General features: G+C 35.7%; 1 protein-coding gene across 19 annotated transcripts in view; it reads right to left on the reverse strand.

The window, feature by feature from the left end:
• DLG1 (discs large MAGUK scaffold protein 1) overlaps nucleotides 1-19,468 on the reverse strand; it is a 293,473-nt gene that overhangs the window by 111,569 nt on the left and 162,436 nt on the right. For all 19 annotated transcript variants that reach the window (XM_028505122.2, XM_028505117.2, XM_028505115.2 and 16 more), the window contains 2 exons: nucleotides 9,320-9,440; nucleotides 5,088-5,244 (listed from right to left, as the gene is read on the reverse strand). In XM_028505122.2, the coding sequence (XP_028360923.1) occupies nucleotides 5,088-5,244; nucleotides 9,320-9,440 (278 nt within the window). The remainder of the gene's footprint in view (nucleotides 1-5,087; nucleotides 5,245-9,319; nucleotides 9,441-19,468) is intronic.

Consider the following 19,468-nt stretch of genomic DNA (forward strand, 5'->3'; position numbering starts at 1 on the left):
CAGTCAGGGCTAAAGGAAATATTTTATAAAACTTATTACTTATTTCCTTGCTTTTCCAAATTACTTACTTATACTTTCTCAGTAAAGTGGGTTTATCATTAAAAATCAACAACAGGGATGTCTTTAGAAGAGTGGTTCATAAAGTTTGGATCCCAGGGGCAGAAACATCAGTATTTCATGGGAACTTGCTAGAAATATACATTTTCAGATTCTAGTCATGTCATACTAAATCAGAAAGTTTGGGGATGAGGTATGGAAATCTGTCTTTTAACAAGGCCTGAAGGTCATTTTTGATATATGCTGAAGACTGGAAATAGCTAAATTTGTATAATGAGGTATTTACATGTTTGTTTCAAGGTTTATTTAGTTTTGAGTATCTTTTCTCATATTTTTCTCTTGTTCCTAAGTTCTTTTCCTACTGCTTGGAGGGGCTTATAAGCATTAAAATTTTAAGGATATTGATGCATATTGCCAAACATAAGGCTGTACTTAATTAACACTCACATTAGGATGAGCAATTGGCCTGCGTGGTCTGGGATTTTCAGTTTTAAAATTAAGACAGAAGGGGTTTCTAGACATGACTTTCAATGCCCAAACTGGGTAAGTTCTGGGTGAAATAGGTCATATCGGTCAGTTTAACATAATCTAGCAGTGTGTCAATGACCCATATAAAGGTGTCCCACATGGACATTTTGACATCTATTTTTGCTTTTAGTTTTTTACACCTAACTTTAAGACAACTGAAAATTTATTTTGAAAAAAGTGTGAAGTGAGGCTCTAAGCTAATTTTATTCTTCTAAATAACTGGTCAATTTGTCCAACATTAAAAAAATCAATTTCTTATACTAATTTGTCTGTATCATACTATAACTTATTTAAAACTTAAGTTACAATATAATTTTTAAAAAAGATTTTATTTATTTATTTTTTAGAGAGGGAAGGGAGGGAGAGAGGGGGAGAGGGAGAGAGAGAGAGAGAGAGAAACCATCAATGTGCGGTTGCTGGGGGCCATGGCCTGCAACCCAGGCATGGACCCTGACTGGGAATCGAACCTGTGACACTTTGGTTCGTAGTCCGCGCTCAATCCACTGAGCTATGCCAGCCAGGGCTACAATATAATTTATGAGCAATAACATGTACAAATTTGAACAGTGGGAAGAATTTTTGATGGCAGTATATACCCATGAAACTACCACCCCAAACAAGATATATACTTTGCTATCAACCAATCCACAATTTTCATTGTGCCTCTTTACTACAATCACCAGAAACCAACTTTCTGACTGCTATTAATTCAAATTAGTATTGCGTGCTCATAATTAGCATGTAAATGGAATCATACAGTATGTATTTCTGTGGTGTTTCTATTTATGATGTATTTTAGTGTCATCTATGTTGTTTTGAGTTGCAGTAGTTAACTTTTTATTGCCAAGACATTTTATTCTATAAATATATCACAATTTGCTTAGCTATTTTACTGTGGATGAACACTTGAATTATTTGTAGATCTGGATTATTTTATAAATAAGACTGTTATGAACATTCTTGTTAAAGTGTTTTTGTAGAAGTATGATTTCGTGGGTAAAATGTGGGTGATGAGGTTAGATATTTAATTTCTTAAGAACGTTACAAGTATAAAATCTTGTAGTGATTGTATAATTTTATATGCCTGACAGTAATGAATGCGAGTTACAATTATTCCACATCTTCACCAATGTTTTGTTGTCATTGGCTTTTTTTAAAAAAGCATTCAACTGGGTGGGATATGACATTTTGTTATGACTTTTAAAATATCTGTAGGCATAATTTATATTCCATAAATTAATCTTTTTTAGTTTACAGTTAAGAGTTTTGACAATTTTATATGTTGTGTAGCAACTGCCACAATTAAGAGACAGAAAAGTTACACCACTCCCACCTTGATTCCTTCAAGTCTTGTCAGATATGAGTCATGTATAAGTTATCAATCATCCTCTTTCTGCCTTGGATTCTGTCTATCCTGAATTATATTAAAAAAGATAGGTTGCTAAAATATGGTGATACATCTAAGTATGTGCAGGGTTAGGGTTACGTGGTGAGAGGTATGGGTATAAAAACTGCAAAAAGATGCAATGCATATATTTTAAATGCTTTTTCCATCATGTTCCAGCAATATATATCTTCAGTTTGAGAAGCATTTTCTCATTTCCTTACTTTATATTTTATAGTTGAAAAGGTCTTTATTGCTTTATAAGAAATTATTTTAAATAGCCATCAATATTAAATAACAATGGGAACACAGAATATATATTTGTTTCTATATCTCAGACCTTAAAATCTCAATGTGTTGCCCTGGCTGGTGTGGCTCAGAGGACTGAGTGCCGACCTATGAACAAAAGGGTCGTCAGTTCGATTCCCAGTCAGGGCACATGCCTGGGATGCCGGCCAGGTCTTTGGTTGGGGCTGTGCAAGAGGCAACCAATTGATGTATCTCTTGCACACTGACGTTTCTCTCCTTTTCTTTCTCCCTCCCTTCCCCCTCTCTAAAAGTAAATAAAATCTAAAAAAAAACCCCCAAAGTGTTACCTAGACATTTTAATTAAAAACAAAACAACATATAGGGAGGGACAAAAGTAGGTTTACAGCTATGTGAAAAAGAGTTTATTCTTGTATGATTATTTATTAATTATTGTATTGTTTTTCATATGAATAACTGTAAACCCTACTCTTGCACCTCTCCCCCCACATTAGTACAATATAGTGGTGAAGGTAAATCTTAGCTATACCATTTATTAGCTATCATTAGGCAAATTAAACTCTAAAGTTAACTTTTCTTACTGGAAAAATGGTGATAAGAGTGATGCTCTTATACCTACAACAGACAATGTAAAATATTTTTGGAAGAACACCACTCCCCAATTTAGGCAGCACTGGATTTCCACATATAAAGTAAATAAAATACTATTGAAAATAAGCTCACAAAATTTAGAACACAATAAAATTATTTATCACAAGTCATCATAACATAGCATGTACTAGAAACCTCTAAACTTAAGAAAATAGAAAATAGATTATAGCATATAAAATGTTTAAAAGAAAAATCTAAAATAATATAATAAACTACAAGGAATGAAGACCCCACAAAAACCACCAAGGCAGATCACAATACCTGGAAAGAAAATGGTACTTTGAAATTAAAAAGTTAGTTTTGACTTAAAAAGCAGATTAGAGAAATATTAAGAAAATTTATGAACTGGAAACAGCTCTGACTGAAATGAAGTATAGGAAGACAGTTCATAAATATGAATCTGAGGTTTAAAAACACAGAGAACAAATGATAATGGCCTCTCAGAGCAGTTCATGGACAGAATACACAATGTGGGAAAGGCAAAATCTGAAAAGACAATGGCTAAGAAGATTCCAAAACTGATGAAAGACAGGATTCCTCTGATTCAGGTAGCAAAATGTATCACAAACAAAATAAATAATATCCTAAACATAGATACATTTTAGAGACACTGCAAAAATCCAAAGACTAAGAGACTGAAAAGCAATTAGTGAAAAAAACATCACCTACCAACAAGACAGAGTAGCTTGGCTGGTGTGGCTCAGTGGACTGAGTGCTGGCCTGCGAACTAAAGGGTTGCCAGTTCGATTTTCAGTCAGGGCACATGCCTGGGCTGCAGGCCAGGTCCCCAGTAGGGGGCATATGAGAGGCAACACATTGATGTTTCTCTCCTTCTCTCCCTCCCTTCCCCTCTCTAAAAATAAATAATAACCTTAAGAAAAAAAGGTGCAAGACAGTAGAATATAAATCTTTCTTTTTTTTGTTCAATAGCAACAAAAGAAGCCAGATAGCATAAAGCAATATCTTCAAAATACTGGAGACAATAGCTGTCAATCTAGAATTCTAGATTGAATTATACTTATGTCAGAGTAAAATGAAGATACTTTCAGACAAACTCTAAGAGTATTTATCATCATGGAATCATTGCTAAAGAATACTCCAAGGGCTCCCATTAAGGTGCACTTGGGTATTTGAGGGACATTTTTGGCATTTAAAAATGACTAGGGAGTTCTATTAGCAAGAGAATGGGAGCTTGATAAGCTGAATTTTTTTTAAATAAAAACATCACTTTTAATCAATTTTATTGATAAGTGCGGGATACAATGGACAACAGTTTTTTCTTTTTTTTATATAAAAGGCCAAACTTTCTACCATGAACACGAGAGTCCTATACAACAAACAATTCTCAGTGCTGTTAGTGGCCCACTGAGAAATACAGAATAAGATGAATAAAAAATTATAGAACATATAGATTAACTGTTAAAAAATAAAAATAAAAATGATTCAGTTTGTGGGATATAAAAGTAAAGCAGAAGTAAAATACTAGAAACAGCACAATTAGAATTAAATCCTCCCAAAATTTGTGTGTCATTAGGTAAAACAGTAGAACTACTGATCAGTTTCAGTCTAAAGTTATATGGGCAATAACCACATAAGCATACAAATTTAAAAATAAAAAGTGGAGAAAAGATGAGATAAATCTCAAGCCAAGAAAAGTTAGCATAGTCACATTAATATCAGGCAATATAGCTTTCAGGGTAAAAACCATTATTATAAATAAAGAGGATCACTGCATAATGATCAAAAAGTTCAACTCATCAGGAAGAAATGACAGTTCTAAATTTGGTGCACCTAATAACAGTTTCAAACATATTATGAAAAAAAAATGGCTGCAAGGACAAAGTGCTAAACCCACCATCATATATATTCAGGCAGCTTAAAAAATCATTTTAAATAATAGATTAAGCAGTTAACAGGTTAAAATAAAAAGACCTAAACTAAATATGTAACAAGGTTGAGTTAATAGAGATTATAAAAGACATTTATAAAGATGACCTTTCATAAGTAAATCCAGTATTAAAAGAAAATCTGTCATACAGATCATGTCCTCTGACATCACTACAATTTTACAATTAAGCTGTAAACAGTAAGATTAACTAAAATATATCCCATAACTTTAGGATGCAAAACCTAAAACTTTTAATAATGAATAGGTCATAGTTAAAATAATAAAAATAATATTTTGATTAATATATCCTACCGATATAATACGATCTCCTTTTCTGAGTTCTCCACTAAGATCAGCAGGTCCTCCAGCCAAGATAAAGGAAATAAATATTCCTTCTCCATCTTCACCTCCTACAATGTTGAAACCAAGGCCTGTTGAGCCACGATGAAGAACAACTTTCCTAGGTTCTCTAAAAATTAAAAAAAAAATTTTTGTTTACCTAGAGATTTTATACAGAACTTGGCATTCTATCAATGAGAAAGAATTCCTTATTGATAACTCTTATATTATCAAACTATAAAGAAAGCTAGATGAAATATAATGGGTTTTCAAAACTGTGGAGTAAAGAATTCTTTCTAACCCTAGGAATCAGATTTAGAAATTAAAAGGAAAATCCTCATTTTATATAAAAGTTAAGAACCCATGTTAAAAAACATATGACACTAAAAACAAAAGGAAGAACACAATGTGGAAATCTAAAAAATGACATAAAGAGCTTACTTGGGAAATACATATACACATATGAAAAGTTGATGTTGCACACATTTTATTGTCTATTTCCCCTACTTAGATTTTGTTAAAAGGCAGATAGATATCCCTTTGCCTTAGGGAAGGTAGGTCCTTTTTCCAATCCCAAAGGGATGAATCCATTAGTAACCTAAGCCAGTCATTGCCCCTTTGCAAAGGTGAGGCTATGATCCTATTCTGGCTTCTGAGAAATAAAGGGAAATTTTACTGTCCCTTCCCAAAAAAAGATCCTAACAAGGACAAAGCACATTTGTTCCCCTCCCCACCTGAAAGAATCAAATGATAAAATTCCATTACTGGTTCCAACACATAACAATCATGAAGGTAAGACCAAGCAGAGAAACCATGCACTCAGGGTTGCAACACAAACATCAGAATTACCCATCTCCATTTTTTATATGAAATAATTATCTTTATTTCTTAAGTCACATCCATCTACTTTCCTCCCTCCCTCTGCTTTTTGTCCTAAGATGTACCTCCTTCCCCCCATTTATAATCTCTGAAATCAAAATATATCTCACCACTAATAATGTTTCACATTTGCTACTCCAGTTATACACAGTTGTATGAAAACCATTCATGTCCTCTGGTAAGACCATGAAAATTCCAGTAGCAGATTATTTTAGATATTGTAATACAGAATATCACTTGAGATTAGAATATGTTGTATTTGATAAATATTTTAAAAATTTCACCTGATTTTTATAAAATATCACAGAAAACTATTGGTAACAAAAGGCTTATCAGAAGTAAATAACTTTTATAAATAAATTTTAGGAATACTTCCATGCAGTGTGAAATAATCTTCTTACATATCTGTCTACTCAAAACTTAAAACAGTGTTTTTTAGTGATACAGAGGTTATCAGTTTTGCCATTCACCTGAAGGATTAGAAAATTGTATTTCTTCTCAAAAATATAAAAATTAAATATATATTGTTTAAAAATACTATATACACAAAGATATATGAAAGAAAAAAGAGAATAATAAATTCAAAATTCAGGAAAGGAGTTAACTTGGTTGGGTAATTCAGAAAAACCAGAGAAGAATTGGGGTACAGGATAGGTTTAACTATATTGGTGATGTTTTATTTTCTTTTTAGATGATAGATTCATATAATTTAGGATTTCCATTATGCTTTAAATGTATATATGAATTATAATTCTACATTAGCAAATCATGCTTAATTAAAAAACACCCTGCTGAACCCAACAGGATTTACAGAGAAAAATGAATTCTATTTTTGAAATAACAAAAGCCCATGAAAAGATGCTCAATATTATTAGTCATTATGGCAGTGCATAAAAATCACAGTATGTACCAACTATTACAATGGCTATAAAATAAAATGGAAAAAACAAGTGTTGGTGAGATGTAGAAAAACTAGAACCTTAATATATTGATGGTGGGAATGTAAAATGGTGTGCCCACTACAGAAAACAGTTAGGTGGTTCCTTGTAAACGTAAAATAGAGTTACCATATGACCCAGCAATTCCAACTACAGGTATATATCTAAGGGAATTGAAAGCAGGGATGCAAGCAGATACTCACATGCCAATGTTTATCACATAATTATTCACAATACCCAAAAGGTGAAAACAACCTAGGTGTCTATCAACAGATGAATGGATAAACAAAATAGGTATACACATAAAATGGGATTTATTCTGCGATAAAAAGGAATGAAGTTCTGATACATGTTGCAACATGAGTGAGCCTAGAAAACACTAGGCAAAGTGAAAGAAGCCAGACAAAAAAGAATACGTTTTTAAGATGCCACTTATATGAACAAACTGGAATAGGCAAAGTCATAAAGACAGAAAGTAGAATAGAAACTACCAGGAGCTGGGAGGATAGGGAAATGGAGAGTTATTTCTTAATGCTTAGAGAGTCTATCTGAGGTAATGAAAAGTTTTAGAAATATATTGTGGTAATGGCTGCATAATGTCATAAATGCAACTAATGCACTGAACTGCACATATGAAATGGTTAAAATGGCAAATTTTATGTTATACATGTATCTTACCATAGTTAAAAAATAATACGATATACCAAAAAATCAGTTGTACACTTTAAATGGGTAAACTGGATGTAACTCATATCTCAATAAAGCTGTTAAAATAAATGAACCTTAGAATCACCAACAGGTTGTTGTGATTTCTTTTCTTTAAAAGTAATAATGTGCCCTGGCTGGTGTGGTTTAGTGGACTGAGTGCCGGTCTGTGAACCAAGGGGTCGCTGGTTTGATTCCCAGTCAGGGCACAAGCCTGGGTTGTGGGCCAGGTCCCTGGTTGGGGGTATGTGGGAAGCAACCACACATTGATGTTTCTCTCCCTCTCTTTCCCCCTCCATTCCCACTGTCTAAAAATAAAAAAATTAAAGTGGCAATGTGAGATAACCTCTGAAAGATTGCTTAGGGTCAAATTGTGGAAAATTTCTAATGGGAAGGTAAAGAGTTTTATACCTCATTATCTGGGAACAAAAAGAAGTCTAATTATTAGAAGGGAATGATAAAACACACAGCAATTTAGGAAGACATATCTAGTAACCAACTATGTTAATTTCACAGAAAAGTACAGAAAACAGGTAGACCTATTGTGTAATAGTACACAGTCCAATACAATATTCTAAACAAGAGATATATATATTGTGAAAAAGTTGAGGAATAGCAATTAAGATTCTAATAAGACATTTTTTAGTTTTGAAAAACATGCAGAGATTAAAGACTAGATAAACCATTAACTATTTTTCTTCTTTACTCCTATAAGTAGGCACTATTAGAAAATAACAAAAAATGGCCATGACAGATTAGTATAGAAGCACAGCCTAAAGATTAATAGCCATGAAAATTCAAGTCATTGTCACAAAACACTATTTTTTCTGCTAATTTTCATTCAAAACATAGTGAATGTTATTGAGCACCTATTAAACTAAGTTCTCCGCATTGCTAACTCTTGAAGAAAATGACAAAGACAAACATTTGTTTATGACCTTAAAGAAATCATCGATGTGAAAAAGATCTAAAATAGTTTTTCACTCCCCGCCTCACCTAGTTAAGAGTTCTTTGAGAATAAAAAGTGTTAATCTGAAAACTGGAGCGTAGTTAGTAATGTTAGATAAAAGTAAATTTTAGGCCCTGGCTGGTATAGCTCAGTGGATTGAGCATGGGCTGCGAACAAAAGGGTCACTGGTCTGATTCCCAGTCAGGGCACATGCCTGGGTTCTGGGCCAGGTCCCCAGTGGGAGCCACATGAGAGGCAAACACACACTGATATTTCTTTACCTCTCTTTCTCCCTCCCTTCCCCTGTCTCTAAAAATAAATAAGTAAAAACTTAAAAAAAAAAAAGTAAGTAAATTTTAGGTGTCAGGATGTCAAGGGTATATATCAAAGAGAGAAAATACCACTTGTTGAATTCTGAATATGAAGTCTGAAAAATAAATGCCATATTACATTAAAATATATGAAAAGTTAGTTTTAAAAATACATAAGCATATTCTTAACTTTTACCTATGCTTTTTAATGATAATTTACTAGTCATTAAAAAATAGTATTAAAGAAGAGCAGTCATTTATTTGGAGTATAAAATATTTTGTATATTTCAGGGTGTTTAATGAAGAAAATCAAGGTTTAGGTTCACCATCTGTCAATATGTTTTGTGGCTATCTTACTTGGCTGACTAGAATTCCATCTAATAGTTAGCTTTATGTAAGAAGGATCAATGTTCAGTTCCTTACCGTGTAATTTCATCATCTCCAAGCACTGCTTTTGAAACAGGTGAGTATCTGGCTGGTGATACTGGTGTCTGGCCCAAGTAGGATGATGGGCTAATATGGTTATCAACAGGCTGAGAAGCAGCTTCAAAATAAAGAAAGTGAAAAACACTTGAAAAATAAGACAGGCCATTCAGTACCACATTTGTGAATTATTAATTTAAAGATTAATGTAATATTCATATTCACTTATCTCTACATTAAATTTGGTTGAGAAGATTTACTTATCAGCTAAAAAAAAATTAGACAAGTTCAAGTTTCCAGGTAAAAACTAGTTCAGTTATTCAGATCAGTAAAACAAACTTATAAAAACCAAACACTTAAATAGTAGGTTTCTAGTTTAGCATACAAGCAGCGTGAAAGGCATACTCTCTCCTAACAACTACTAAAAAGCCGAACAAACTGAAAAATCAACTACTCTTTAATCCTTCAGAAGGTCAAAGGGCAAACTCTGTCTCCCAGTTGGAGAGACTGGCAGGCAAACAGATAATCACAACTTAACGTGAGTAGAAACATCAGAGCAGAATTACTGCTGGGGTAGAGATGCCCGAGTCATAATTGACACATTTCTGGAGGCTCCTAGTGGTCAACTCAGAGAGTAGAAAACTCTAGTTGGGCCAGGCCTTGTCATCCAGGGACGCCATACTTTCATAAATTTTACCTCCTGTATCTCTACTGGGTTTCACAATGCATATGGGAAACAAATCCCCTCTTGGTGGGAGGAAGGGGAAGAGAACCATATGGGAATACACAAGAGCATCCTGTTCTTTTCAACAGTTTGCCCCCTGGAGTAACTATTAACTAGATCCTAACCTGCTGAGCTTTTATTGGAGTCTAACTGACCTGGAAGAAGGGAAATAACCAACTCTAGCCCACTCTAGTTATCCTGTCCCACCTAATTGAGGAGGGGAAAAAACGGAGAAGTACTGTGAGGTTCATATTCCAGAGGCACAAACTCACTAAAAGACTGAGACCTAATTATAGGGCTATATATATAGAACAATTTCCTTCCCCCAAAACTGTATCACCATATCACTAAGGCCTACTTACAACAGTTCCTTTCACCCAGTACACCATGCCTGGTAGTCAAGAAAAAAAATCACAAGACCTACTTAGAGGCAAAAACACAGTTCAAAGAGGAAGAGAAAGCATCAGAACTACACTCAGGACATGGCAGCAATGTTGGAATTATCATACCAGGGATTTAAAAGAATGAATAGTATGATAATGGTTCTAATGAAAAAGCCATGAGTATGCAAGAACAGATGAGCAATATGAGTGGAGAGATGGACATTCTAAGAAAGAAAAGAAATATTAGAGATTAAAAACGCTGTAATAGAAATAAAAAATGTCTTTGATGGGCTTATTAGTAGTCTGCACACAGCTGAGAAAAGAATCTGAGCTTGAGAATATCTCAATAGCAACCTCTAAAACTGAAAGGTAAAGCAAAAAATACCCCCTCAAAAAGCAACTGACAAACAAAAAAAACCCCTAACAACATGATTAAAACCCAATAAAACTGTAACAGAATATCCAAACTGTGGGATAATTTACAAAAGGTATAACATACACATAATACCAAAAGGAAGAGAAGAAAGAGGAATGAATAGAAGAAATATTTGAAACATATAGATTTGAAACATATTTGAAACATATGATTAAGAATTTACCCAAATTAATGTTAGACACTAAACCAGATCTTAGGAGGCTCAAAGAACACCAAATTGGACAAATTCCAAGAAAACTACATCTAGGCAAATCCTTTTAAAATTATACAAAGTAAAAAAAAAAAAACAGGGGGAGAAATTCCATAAAGAAACCACAGAAAAAAATTCCTTATTGATAAAGGGGCAAAGATAAGAATTACAGGTGAATTTTCCTTCCTCAGAAGCAAGAGTGTGGAAATATTTAATGGTTAGGGGGAAAAAAATCACACTGTACCATGTAAAATAATCCTGCAAGTGAAGAAATATTTTTTTTAATCAAACAAATACTGAGGAAATTTGCTGCTAGCATAGCTGTCATTTTGAATGTTTAAAGACTTTTTTAGAAAGAATAAAAGTTAATAGGTCAGAAACTCAATTATATACAAATAAAGAAAAAGTATGAAAGAAGGAGTAAGTGAAGGTAAATGAACACTTATTTTTCTTATTCTTGATCTGACAAGTAATACTGTTCAAAATAAGAGCAACACTGTATTCAGCTATGTGTGTGTGCACGTATACACATGTGCACATTATGTATAAGTGAAATAAATGTCAGCCATGATACAAGTAATGGAAAAGAGGATTTAGGATTACTTTATTATTAGGTACTCATACTACCTGTCAAGTTCTACAGTGTTATCTGAAAGTGGACTTGCATTACTTGTACATGTATACTGCAAATTCTAGGGCAAGTACTCAAGAAAGAGTAAAAAGAATATAAGTGGTACACTAAGAAAGGAAACAAAATGGAGTAATATAAAATGCTTAATTAAAACCATAAAAGGCTGAAAAAAGTGACTAATACAGAACAAAAAAGGGCAACAAATAGAAAACTAATAAGTATAATAGAGGAATCCAACTATATCAATAATCACTCAGATCATCAATGGAATAAATGCACCAATTATAAGACTGTTAAGAGTAGTTAAAAAAAATAAGGACTCAACTGAGATCAAAGATGGCAGAGAAGTAAGTGGAAGCTACACTAACCTCTTCCCAGGACAAACCTGGAATTACAACAAAATTGTAGAGAAATCATCTTGAATAAACAACTGAACACTAGGTAGAGAGAAGCTGTATAACCAGACAGAAAGAAGAAACCACTTCACCACAATGTAACTGATAGGGAGTGTGGAGGAGACGCGAGAGGGCAGGCTGGGCTCCCACGGGTGGCAGCTGACATGCTGGAGGGATATTTCAGCAGCTGGGGGGTTCCCCCTAAGTGTGAGGACTAAGCTCCAAGTTGGGCTCCCAGCCTACATCACCAAAGATGGAAAGGAACCCAGGTAACATCAAGCTGTGAAAAGCAGCAGGGTTTGTCTGCCAGGGAGAGATGGCTAGAGAGGAAGACAGACTCCTAAAGGGCCAAAGCATGAAATTTCATTTGCAGCCACTTACCCCGGGTGCTGGAAAAGGTAAGGCAGAGTGGGCTACAGATGCTTGAGGAGAGTTGGGGGTTGTATCAGCACATACTGCAGGAGCCATCTCTCTCAGGCAGAGCACTCCCCTCTGAGTGGAATTAGCCTGAGGGGAAGTAATAGCCCAGCCCACAGAATTACTTTGCCCTACCCTGTTGTGCTTAAGCCTGACAGCTGATTACAGATTGATCAGATTAACAACTGAAGGGTTTAATGAATGGTTAGTTCAGTACCTAAGGCAGAAAATACAAAGCAGCAGCCCAACTGGGAAGACAAAGAAATAGACCCCAAATGAAAGAACAAAAGAATTTCCCAAAACTAGATGAAATGGAGGCAAGTGGTTTATCAGAAACAGAGTTTAGAGTAATGATTATAAGGATACTCAACAGGATGAAAAAAGACACAGAAACCATTAAAAAGGATCAGTCAGAAATAAAGAATGCAATATCTGAGATAAATAGTATACTGGAAGGAATAAACAGTAAGTTAGATGAACCAGAAGATTGAAACAGTGTTTCAAAAAACAAAGTAGAAAAAAACAATCAGGCAGAGCATTAAAAAAAAAAAAGGAATTTAAAAAAATGAGGAGTGCTTAAGAAACATGTTGGACAACATGAAGTAGAACAACATACATATCATGGGAATACCAGCAGCAGAAGAGAGTGAACAAGGGACAGAGAATCTATTTAAAGAAATAATGACCAAAAACTTCACTAATCTGATGAAGGAAAAAGATACACAAGTCCAGGAAGGTCAGAGAGTCCCCCAAAAGCTGGTCTAAAGAGACCTACACTGAGACACATCATAATCAAAATGACAAGGCTTAAAGATAAGAAAATCCGGAAAGACTCAAGAGTAAAGCAGGCAGTTACCAACAAAGGGAGCACCAATTAGACTGTCACCTGATTATTCATCAGAAACATTTCAGGCCAGAAGGGAGTGGCATGAAACATTTCAGGTGATGAAAACCAAGGACCTACAACAGAGGTTACTATATCCAGCAAGGATATTATTTAAAATTGAAGGAGAAATAAGGAGGTTCCCAGGCAAGAAAAAGCTAAATAAATTTGTTAACACCAAATCAACACTGCAACAAATGTTACAGGGATTATTTTAAGAAGAAAGAGAAAGGGAGGACGGTGGAGAGGTACGTGGGAGTGGAGCCCAGTACTCCTTGTGCCCAGCTGGAACACCTAGCTGATTTTCCGAGGAATAGAGTGAACAGCCTATGGAATCCCAGCTTATATGAAATTTGGAGGCAAAATTTCCAGAGGACATTGAAAAACAGATGGTGAGGAGAGTGCACTGGGGCAGTAAGGTCCCTGAGATCTGCACTGGGACCAAGGCAGCTGCGGCCCCTGGCCCAGTGCCTGCTGCAGGATATGCGGAGGAGAGTTAGAGCACCAGCTCCCTCCCCTACCAGAGCAGGGAGGGCAGCCTGGCATCAGGAGGGACCTGGGTGCTGGAAGTCGCTGGGGGAAGTAGAGACAAAGTGGGAGACACACAGAGACAGTACACATCTGCTGGGACTGTGGACACTGGCACCAGAGAAACTGGGGTGCCGGGTGACACCTGGAGAAGGGAGGAGTTGGGCTGTGTTGGACCCTGCCTTGGATAGTCTCTGGACTGGTTGAAAAGTGGGGCTGTGTGAAAAGCTGTGTGCTTGTAAAGAATGGCAGGCAGCTGCTTTGTAAGGAACTCTCCAGCAGTGGCTGGCATGTCCTGAGGGAGATTTCAGCTGTCATGCCCAGAGTGAGTGGTGGAGGGGAATCAGGGGTCCTGCTGGTCTTGCACTGTGAGCCCAGAGACAGTAGCAGAGGGGAAACATGTGCCCCGCTTTTCTCTGGCTCTGTGCCGGAGATTGACTCATGCTGTGAGCAGCTGAGTGGCCGATTTGAGCAGCTCACAGAAGACCTGGGCTGGAGGCTGGGAACTGTGAATACTGTGACCCAAACCTGGTCCCCATTCTCTCAGAACCAAAGGAAGGGAGAAAAGCGAAGCCCAGCCCCCTCTTCCTCTGGCACCTAGGAAGACCAACAGAACTCGCTGAACAGGTTTAAAGTTAGCAGGAGGCTTATTACTATCATTTTTTATTTCTCTTCCTTATGTTTAGTTTTCCTCATTTTTTTCCCCCTGTTTAATTGCATTGCTTGACTGGTTTTCCTTATTCTCTCTGTATTGTATTTTAATTCTCCTTCTTTCACTTCACCCATGTTCCAATAACACACAACTCTTGATCGGGTAATTTCTATTCCCGTTATCCAAATCATATATTTCTTGCCATATTATTGTTGTTTCAGTACCATTGTAAATAATTGTTGTTCCATACAATAGTACACACTACACAGAAACCCTCTATGATCTTAGCCCATTTCACTTTAATCCTGTGCATTATTATTGTTGTGGTTAACTCTATTCTCTCTCACACTACGTCTACTTTCTTTCCTTTAATCTCATTATATCTCATCATCTAACTTTGCACAAGCGCTGTTTTCTGGATTCAACTCACAATCACCCGCCCCTCTAACAAGAGTCTTATCTCTCTTTCAACTTTTACAAAAAGTGGCTAATTGGGTGAAATATCACAGTTAAAACTATACTTATCCAAAGAATCTCCTATCTCTACTCTACTTACTGGTACTTCAAATCCCATAGAACATTCTCCCACTGTCTTAAATCCATTTTGCCTACCCCCTGCCACTGATTGCATATAAGAATAGGTGGGAGCTGCGAACATCAGTATACTTGCTGGAGGAGAAAAAACCACCAATAAAGGAACCACCAAAAGGTACAAACCCAAGTACAACAAGAGAGCCCATAGAAACAGAAGAAATAGCAAACCTAATGCCTCTAGTCAAGGAGATCAGAGGCCACACCACTGAACCTCACAGAATTTCTACCACAGAAGTTCACCCTCCAAAGACAGCTAGCAAAGCAAAATATCAGGAAGCATAGAAACAAACAAAAACAGTCAACTAAATTGGGAAGATCAAAAAAGAACATGCATTTAAAAGGAATGGAAGACTCCCCACTAAAAGAGATAAACGAAATGGAGGTTACCAAACTATCGGATATAGAATTCAAATTAATTGTTATAAAGATGCTCATGCAGCTCACAGACAACTACAAAGAATCGAGAGAGAACTACATCAGAATGAAAAAAGAAACAGAAACTATAGACAAAAAAAAAAAAAAAAAAACCCCAGGAAGAAATGAACAATGAAATCTCAGAAATTAAAAAAAAAAAAAAAAAACACATTAGAAGGAATTATAAGCAGGCTGGATGAAGCAGAGGACTGAATGAGCAAGTAGGAGGACAAGGTAGAAAAAACCTCCAAGCTAGAGCAAGAAAAAGAAAAGAGACTCAGAAAGAACGAACAGGTGGTAAGGGAGCTGCAAGACAACATAAAACATAATAATATCCATATAATAGGGATACCAAAAGGAGAAGAAGAGCAAGGGATAGGAAACCTGTTTGAAAAAGTAATGATGGAAAACTTCCCTAATTTGATGAGAGAAACAGTCACACAAATCCAGGAAAACAGAGTCCCTATCAAGAGGAAACCAAAGAGGCCCACTTCAAGACACATCATAATTAAAACGGCAAAATTCCAAGACAAGGAATCTTAAAGGCAGCAAGGGAGAAACAGGAAGGTACATACAAGGAAGCCCAGATAAGACTAGCAGCTGATTTCTCAACAGAAACGCTCTAAGCCAGAAGACATTGGCAAGAAATATTCCAAGTAATGAGAACCAGAGGCTTGCAACCATGGCTACTTTACCCAGCAAGGCTCTCAATTAAAATGGAAGGCTAAATAAGGAGCTTCCCAGACAAAAGAAGTCTAAAAGAATACACCTCCAACAAACCAGCTATGCAAGAGATGCTAAAGGGACTGCTTTAAGAAGAGTGAGAAAGACGGGAACACAGGTACTAAAAATGACAATGAATAAGTACCTATCAATAATAAAGAAAAGACTGCCTGGATCATTAGTTCAAATTACTATAATGGCCGGATAGGTAACCTAAAGAAGTAAAGGGATGTAAGTGAAAGATAACACATAACTGGAACTGGCATACTGGAAAAAACGTACGCTTTATCAAAAGGAGGCAGAATCTATACATTTCTCTCTCTGTGTAAACATACAAAAAGAAAAACATCTACAATATCTGTTGACAGTACAGCACTTGGAAATACGGTGTATTTTTGATTTTATAGGTTTGCAGTGTCCAATAGCACTGTTTCCTGCCCAGTTTCTATATAAGATTCTTTTGCATTTGAGCTAAAGAACTTTCTACCAATGGCTCCTGACTTTGAAAGTTCAAAGTCCTTCGTAGGTGATATGCCCTAACACAATAGGCACTTAAGTGAACGTCCACAATCACTGGACATTTTAAAGTCCAGAGTTTACTGATTTTTGACTGCAATTTCTTTGCATTATCAAGGCTGGCTGGAAAAACAAAACAAAACAAAACAAACCACACAGCTGGACAAGACAGTCAAATGTCCAAGCCAGAAAATGTACTTTTTTCTCTGCCATATTCAGAGACTTTGCATTTACTCAGTGGATCCTTTCTGGAGTGGTCATTCTCACATGTAAGGCATAGTATCTCACACAGCAGGGACCAAAAATTAATGTTTCTAACAGAAATGACAGCTGCAAAGAAGGATCAGGCAACACAATACCCTTTCCAAAGTTAAAATCCTAGGTTAAAAGATTCCTTAGAGAACTACAAAACAAAGGAGCCTCATTTATTGTCCTTAGATATCAAAATTAATTCCCAAGCCCTCCAAGGCTTGGGAGAGAAGCAACTGAAAGCAGTTTAAGTAAAAGTAGTAAGATGTATGTGGCCAAATCAGAAATTTAAAAGTGAGATGACATATAATGCAAAACTATGAGCATTTTAATATCAGCAAAGAAATTATGTTCTTTGTGAGATCAATGAACTTTTTTTTTCCTTTCGGGTAGTAAGCCTACTTCTATTCCTGGGTAACATACTTTGGTTATTATCCACATTTTGGATACAAAATGAGTATGTCCCCATCTGAGATTTATGGTTTTAACTTTAACTATAATTTTATGCTTTTCAGGAAGCAGGAATGGAGGAAGACAACAAGATGAACCATGATTAGGATTCTGCCAATGAAACAGGAGGCAAGAGAAACAATATGTGCAAAGAAGTGAATGAATATCATGACAAACTATGGAAGCTAAGCTTAAAAACAAAGTAGACAGATAAAGACACAGGTAACCAAGTGATAGTGTCAAGTTATTAAAGGTTAAAATGAGGATGAATTTTAGAATGAGAATAAGTGAAATGAGGAATGTAGTCAAACAATGAGATGATTTAAATCAAGGTTTTTAGAGGTGGTGAAGGTGAAGGTATTAATGGTAAGATGTAAATTATTATCTTGGAAGCAAGTACTAGAGCTGTAGTGGAGAGCAGGATAACTAAAGAGATCAGGAAACAAATTCGCCAGGCTGTTGAATGAATCGCCAGTGTGGATTATGATTGACCATTACTAGGAATGACAACATGAGGAGCAGTAGTAGCAAGGATAATGGGCTTGACACTAAGATCTTCAGTGACTAAAGACAAATTGATGAGGACACGAGATGACTGACATAAGAACAGGCAGTAAGGTGACAGTTAAAAATACTTTATGTAAAAAGTTTTTAAACACAAATTAAAACCCCCCACAAATTCATAAACTGCATGTTAATATGAACATGATTTGGCAATTTACAACAAAAATCATCATTGTAGTTGCCTAAGAAGAGAAGGAAATGGAAATAGAACATTATGATAAAGTTAAACTAGCAAGGTAAATTTAAACTTTTCATACGCTGTAGCACAGTGATTTCCAACTGGTGTGCTGTGGCACACTGGTATACAGCAATAATTTTTAGAACATGCAATACGTAATTAGTCAGGGGAACGGACCTCTTTTCCCTTAGATTGTCAAATGAAAAAATGACAACAGCCCTAGCCAGTGTGGCTCAGTTGGTTGGAGCACTGTCCAGTAAACTGCCGGGTTGTGGATTCCATTCCTGGTTAAGGGCACATGCCTGGGCTGAGGGTTTGGTTCCCAGTAAGGGTGCATACGAGAGGCAACCAATCGATGTTTCTCTCTCACAATGATGTTATTCTTCCTCTCTCTCCCCCTTCTTTCCCCTCTCTCTAAAATCAGTAAGCATGCCCTTGGGTGAGGATTAAAAATATGCCTACATCTCTTGATTCTGTGTACGTACCATAAAAAAAATGACAACAGCCAACAAAACAATAGCCATCGAGCTTTTATGCCGTCTTAAACCATAAATATATAGGTCATATAACAGAGTTGCATCTTAATTGGTCATGCTGCATAATAAGGTTGTACCTCATTTGTTAATTCTTGGTACCAGAAATCCTCATATACAAGTATAGGCACCTGATTTTTAAAAAAACCACTTTGAGGAAAAAAGGATAGGTAATTTATATTATTATCTTTTTTGTAAATCAATTAAAATTATACCTATTCTTTCAGTCAGTTTGGTAAAAAATATATTTTTTGGTGTGCCACAGAACTTTAGTAATTAGTTTATGTGTGCCCTGAGATGAAAAAGGTTGAAAATTGCTATTCTTTTAGTTCAATAACAGATGCCTATAGGGAAAACAACAAATCATTATTTAATTACTATTCTTTAGGATTAGTTCTTCTGTTTTTAAAATGTCATATTATTATAAATAAAAAGGGATAATTCAATAAAAATAATTTTTTTCAGTTCAACATATGTGTAGGAAGCAGTCTGGCTATTTGTATATTTGGCCATAAATGGGACACCAATCCTTAATTCATGGAACTGTCACAAATTTGCACATAGTTATCTCTTTTTATCCTGATCCTCCCATATATCCCCTTCCCTTTGGCAACCATCAGCTGGTTCTCCGTATCTATGGGTCTGTTTCTGTTTTGTTTATTCATTTGTTTTTCTTAAGATTCCACATA

This window comes from Phyllostomus discolor, chromosome 2 (genome assembly GCF_004126475.2).
Source record: "Phyllostomus discolor isolate MPI-MPIP mPhyDis1 chromosome 2, mPhyDis1.pri.v3, whole genome shotgun sequence".
NCBI classification, from domain to species: Eukaryota; Metazoa; Chordata; class Mammalia; order Chiroptera; family Phyllostomidae; genus Phyllostomus; species Phyllostomus discolor.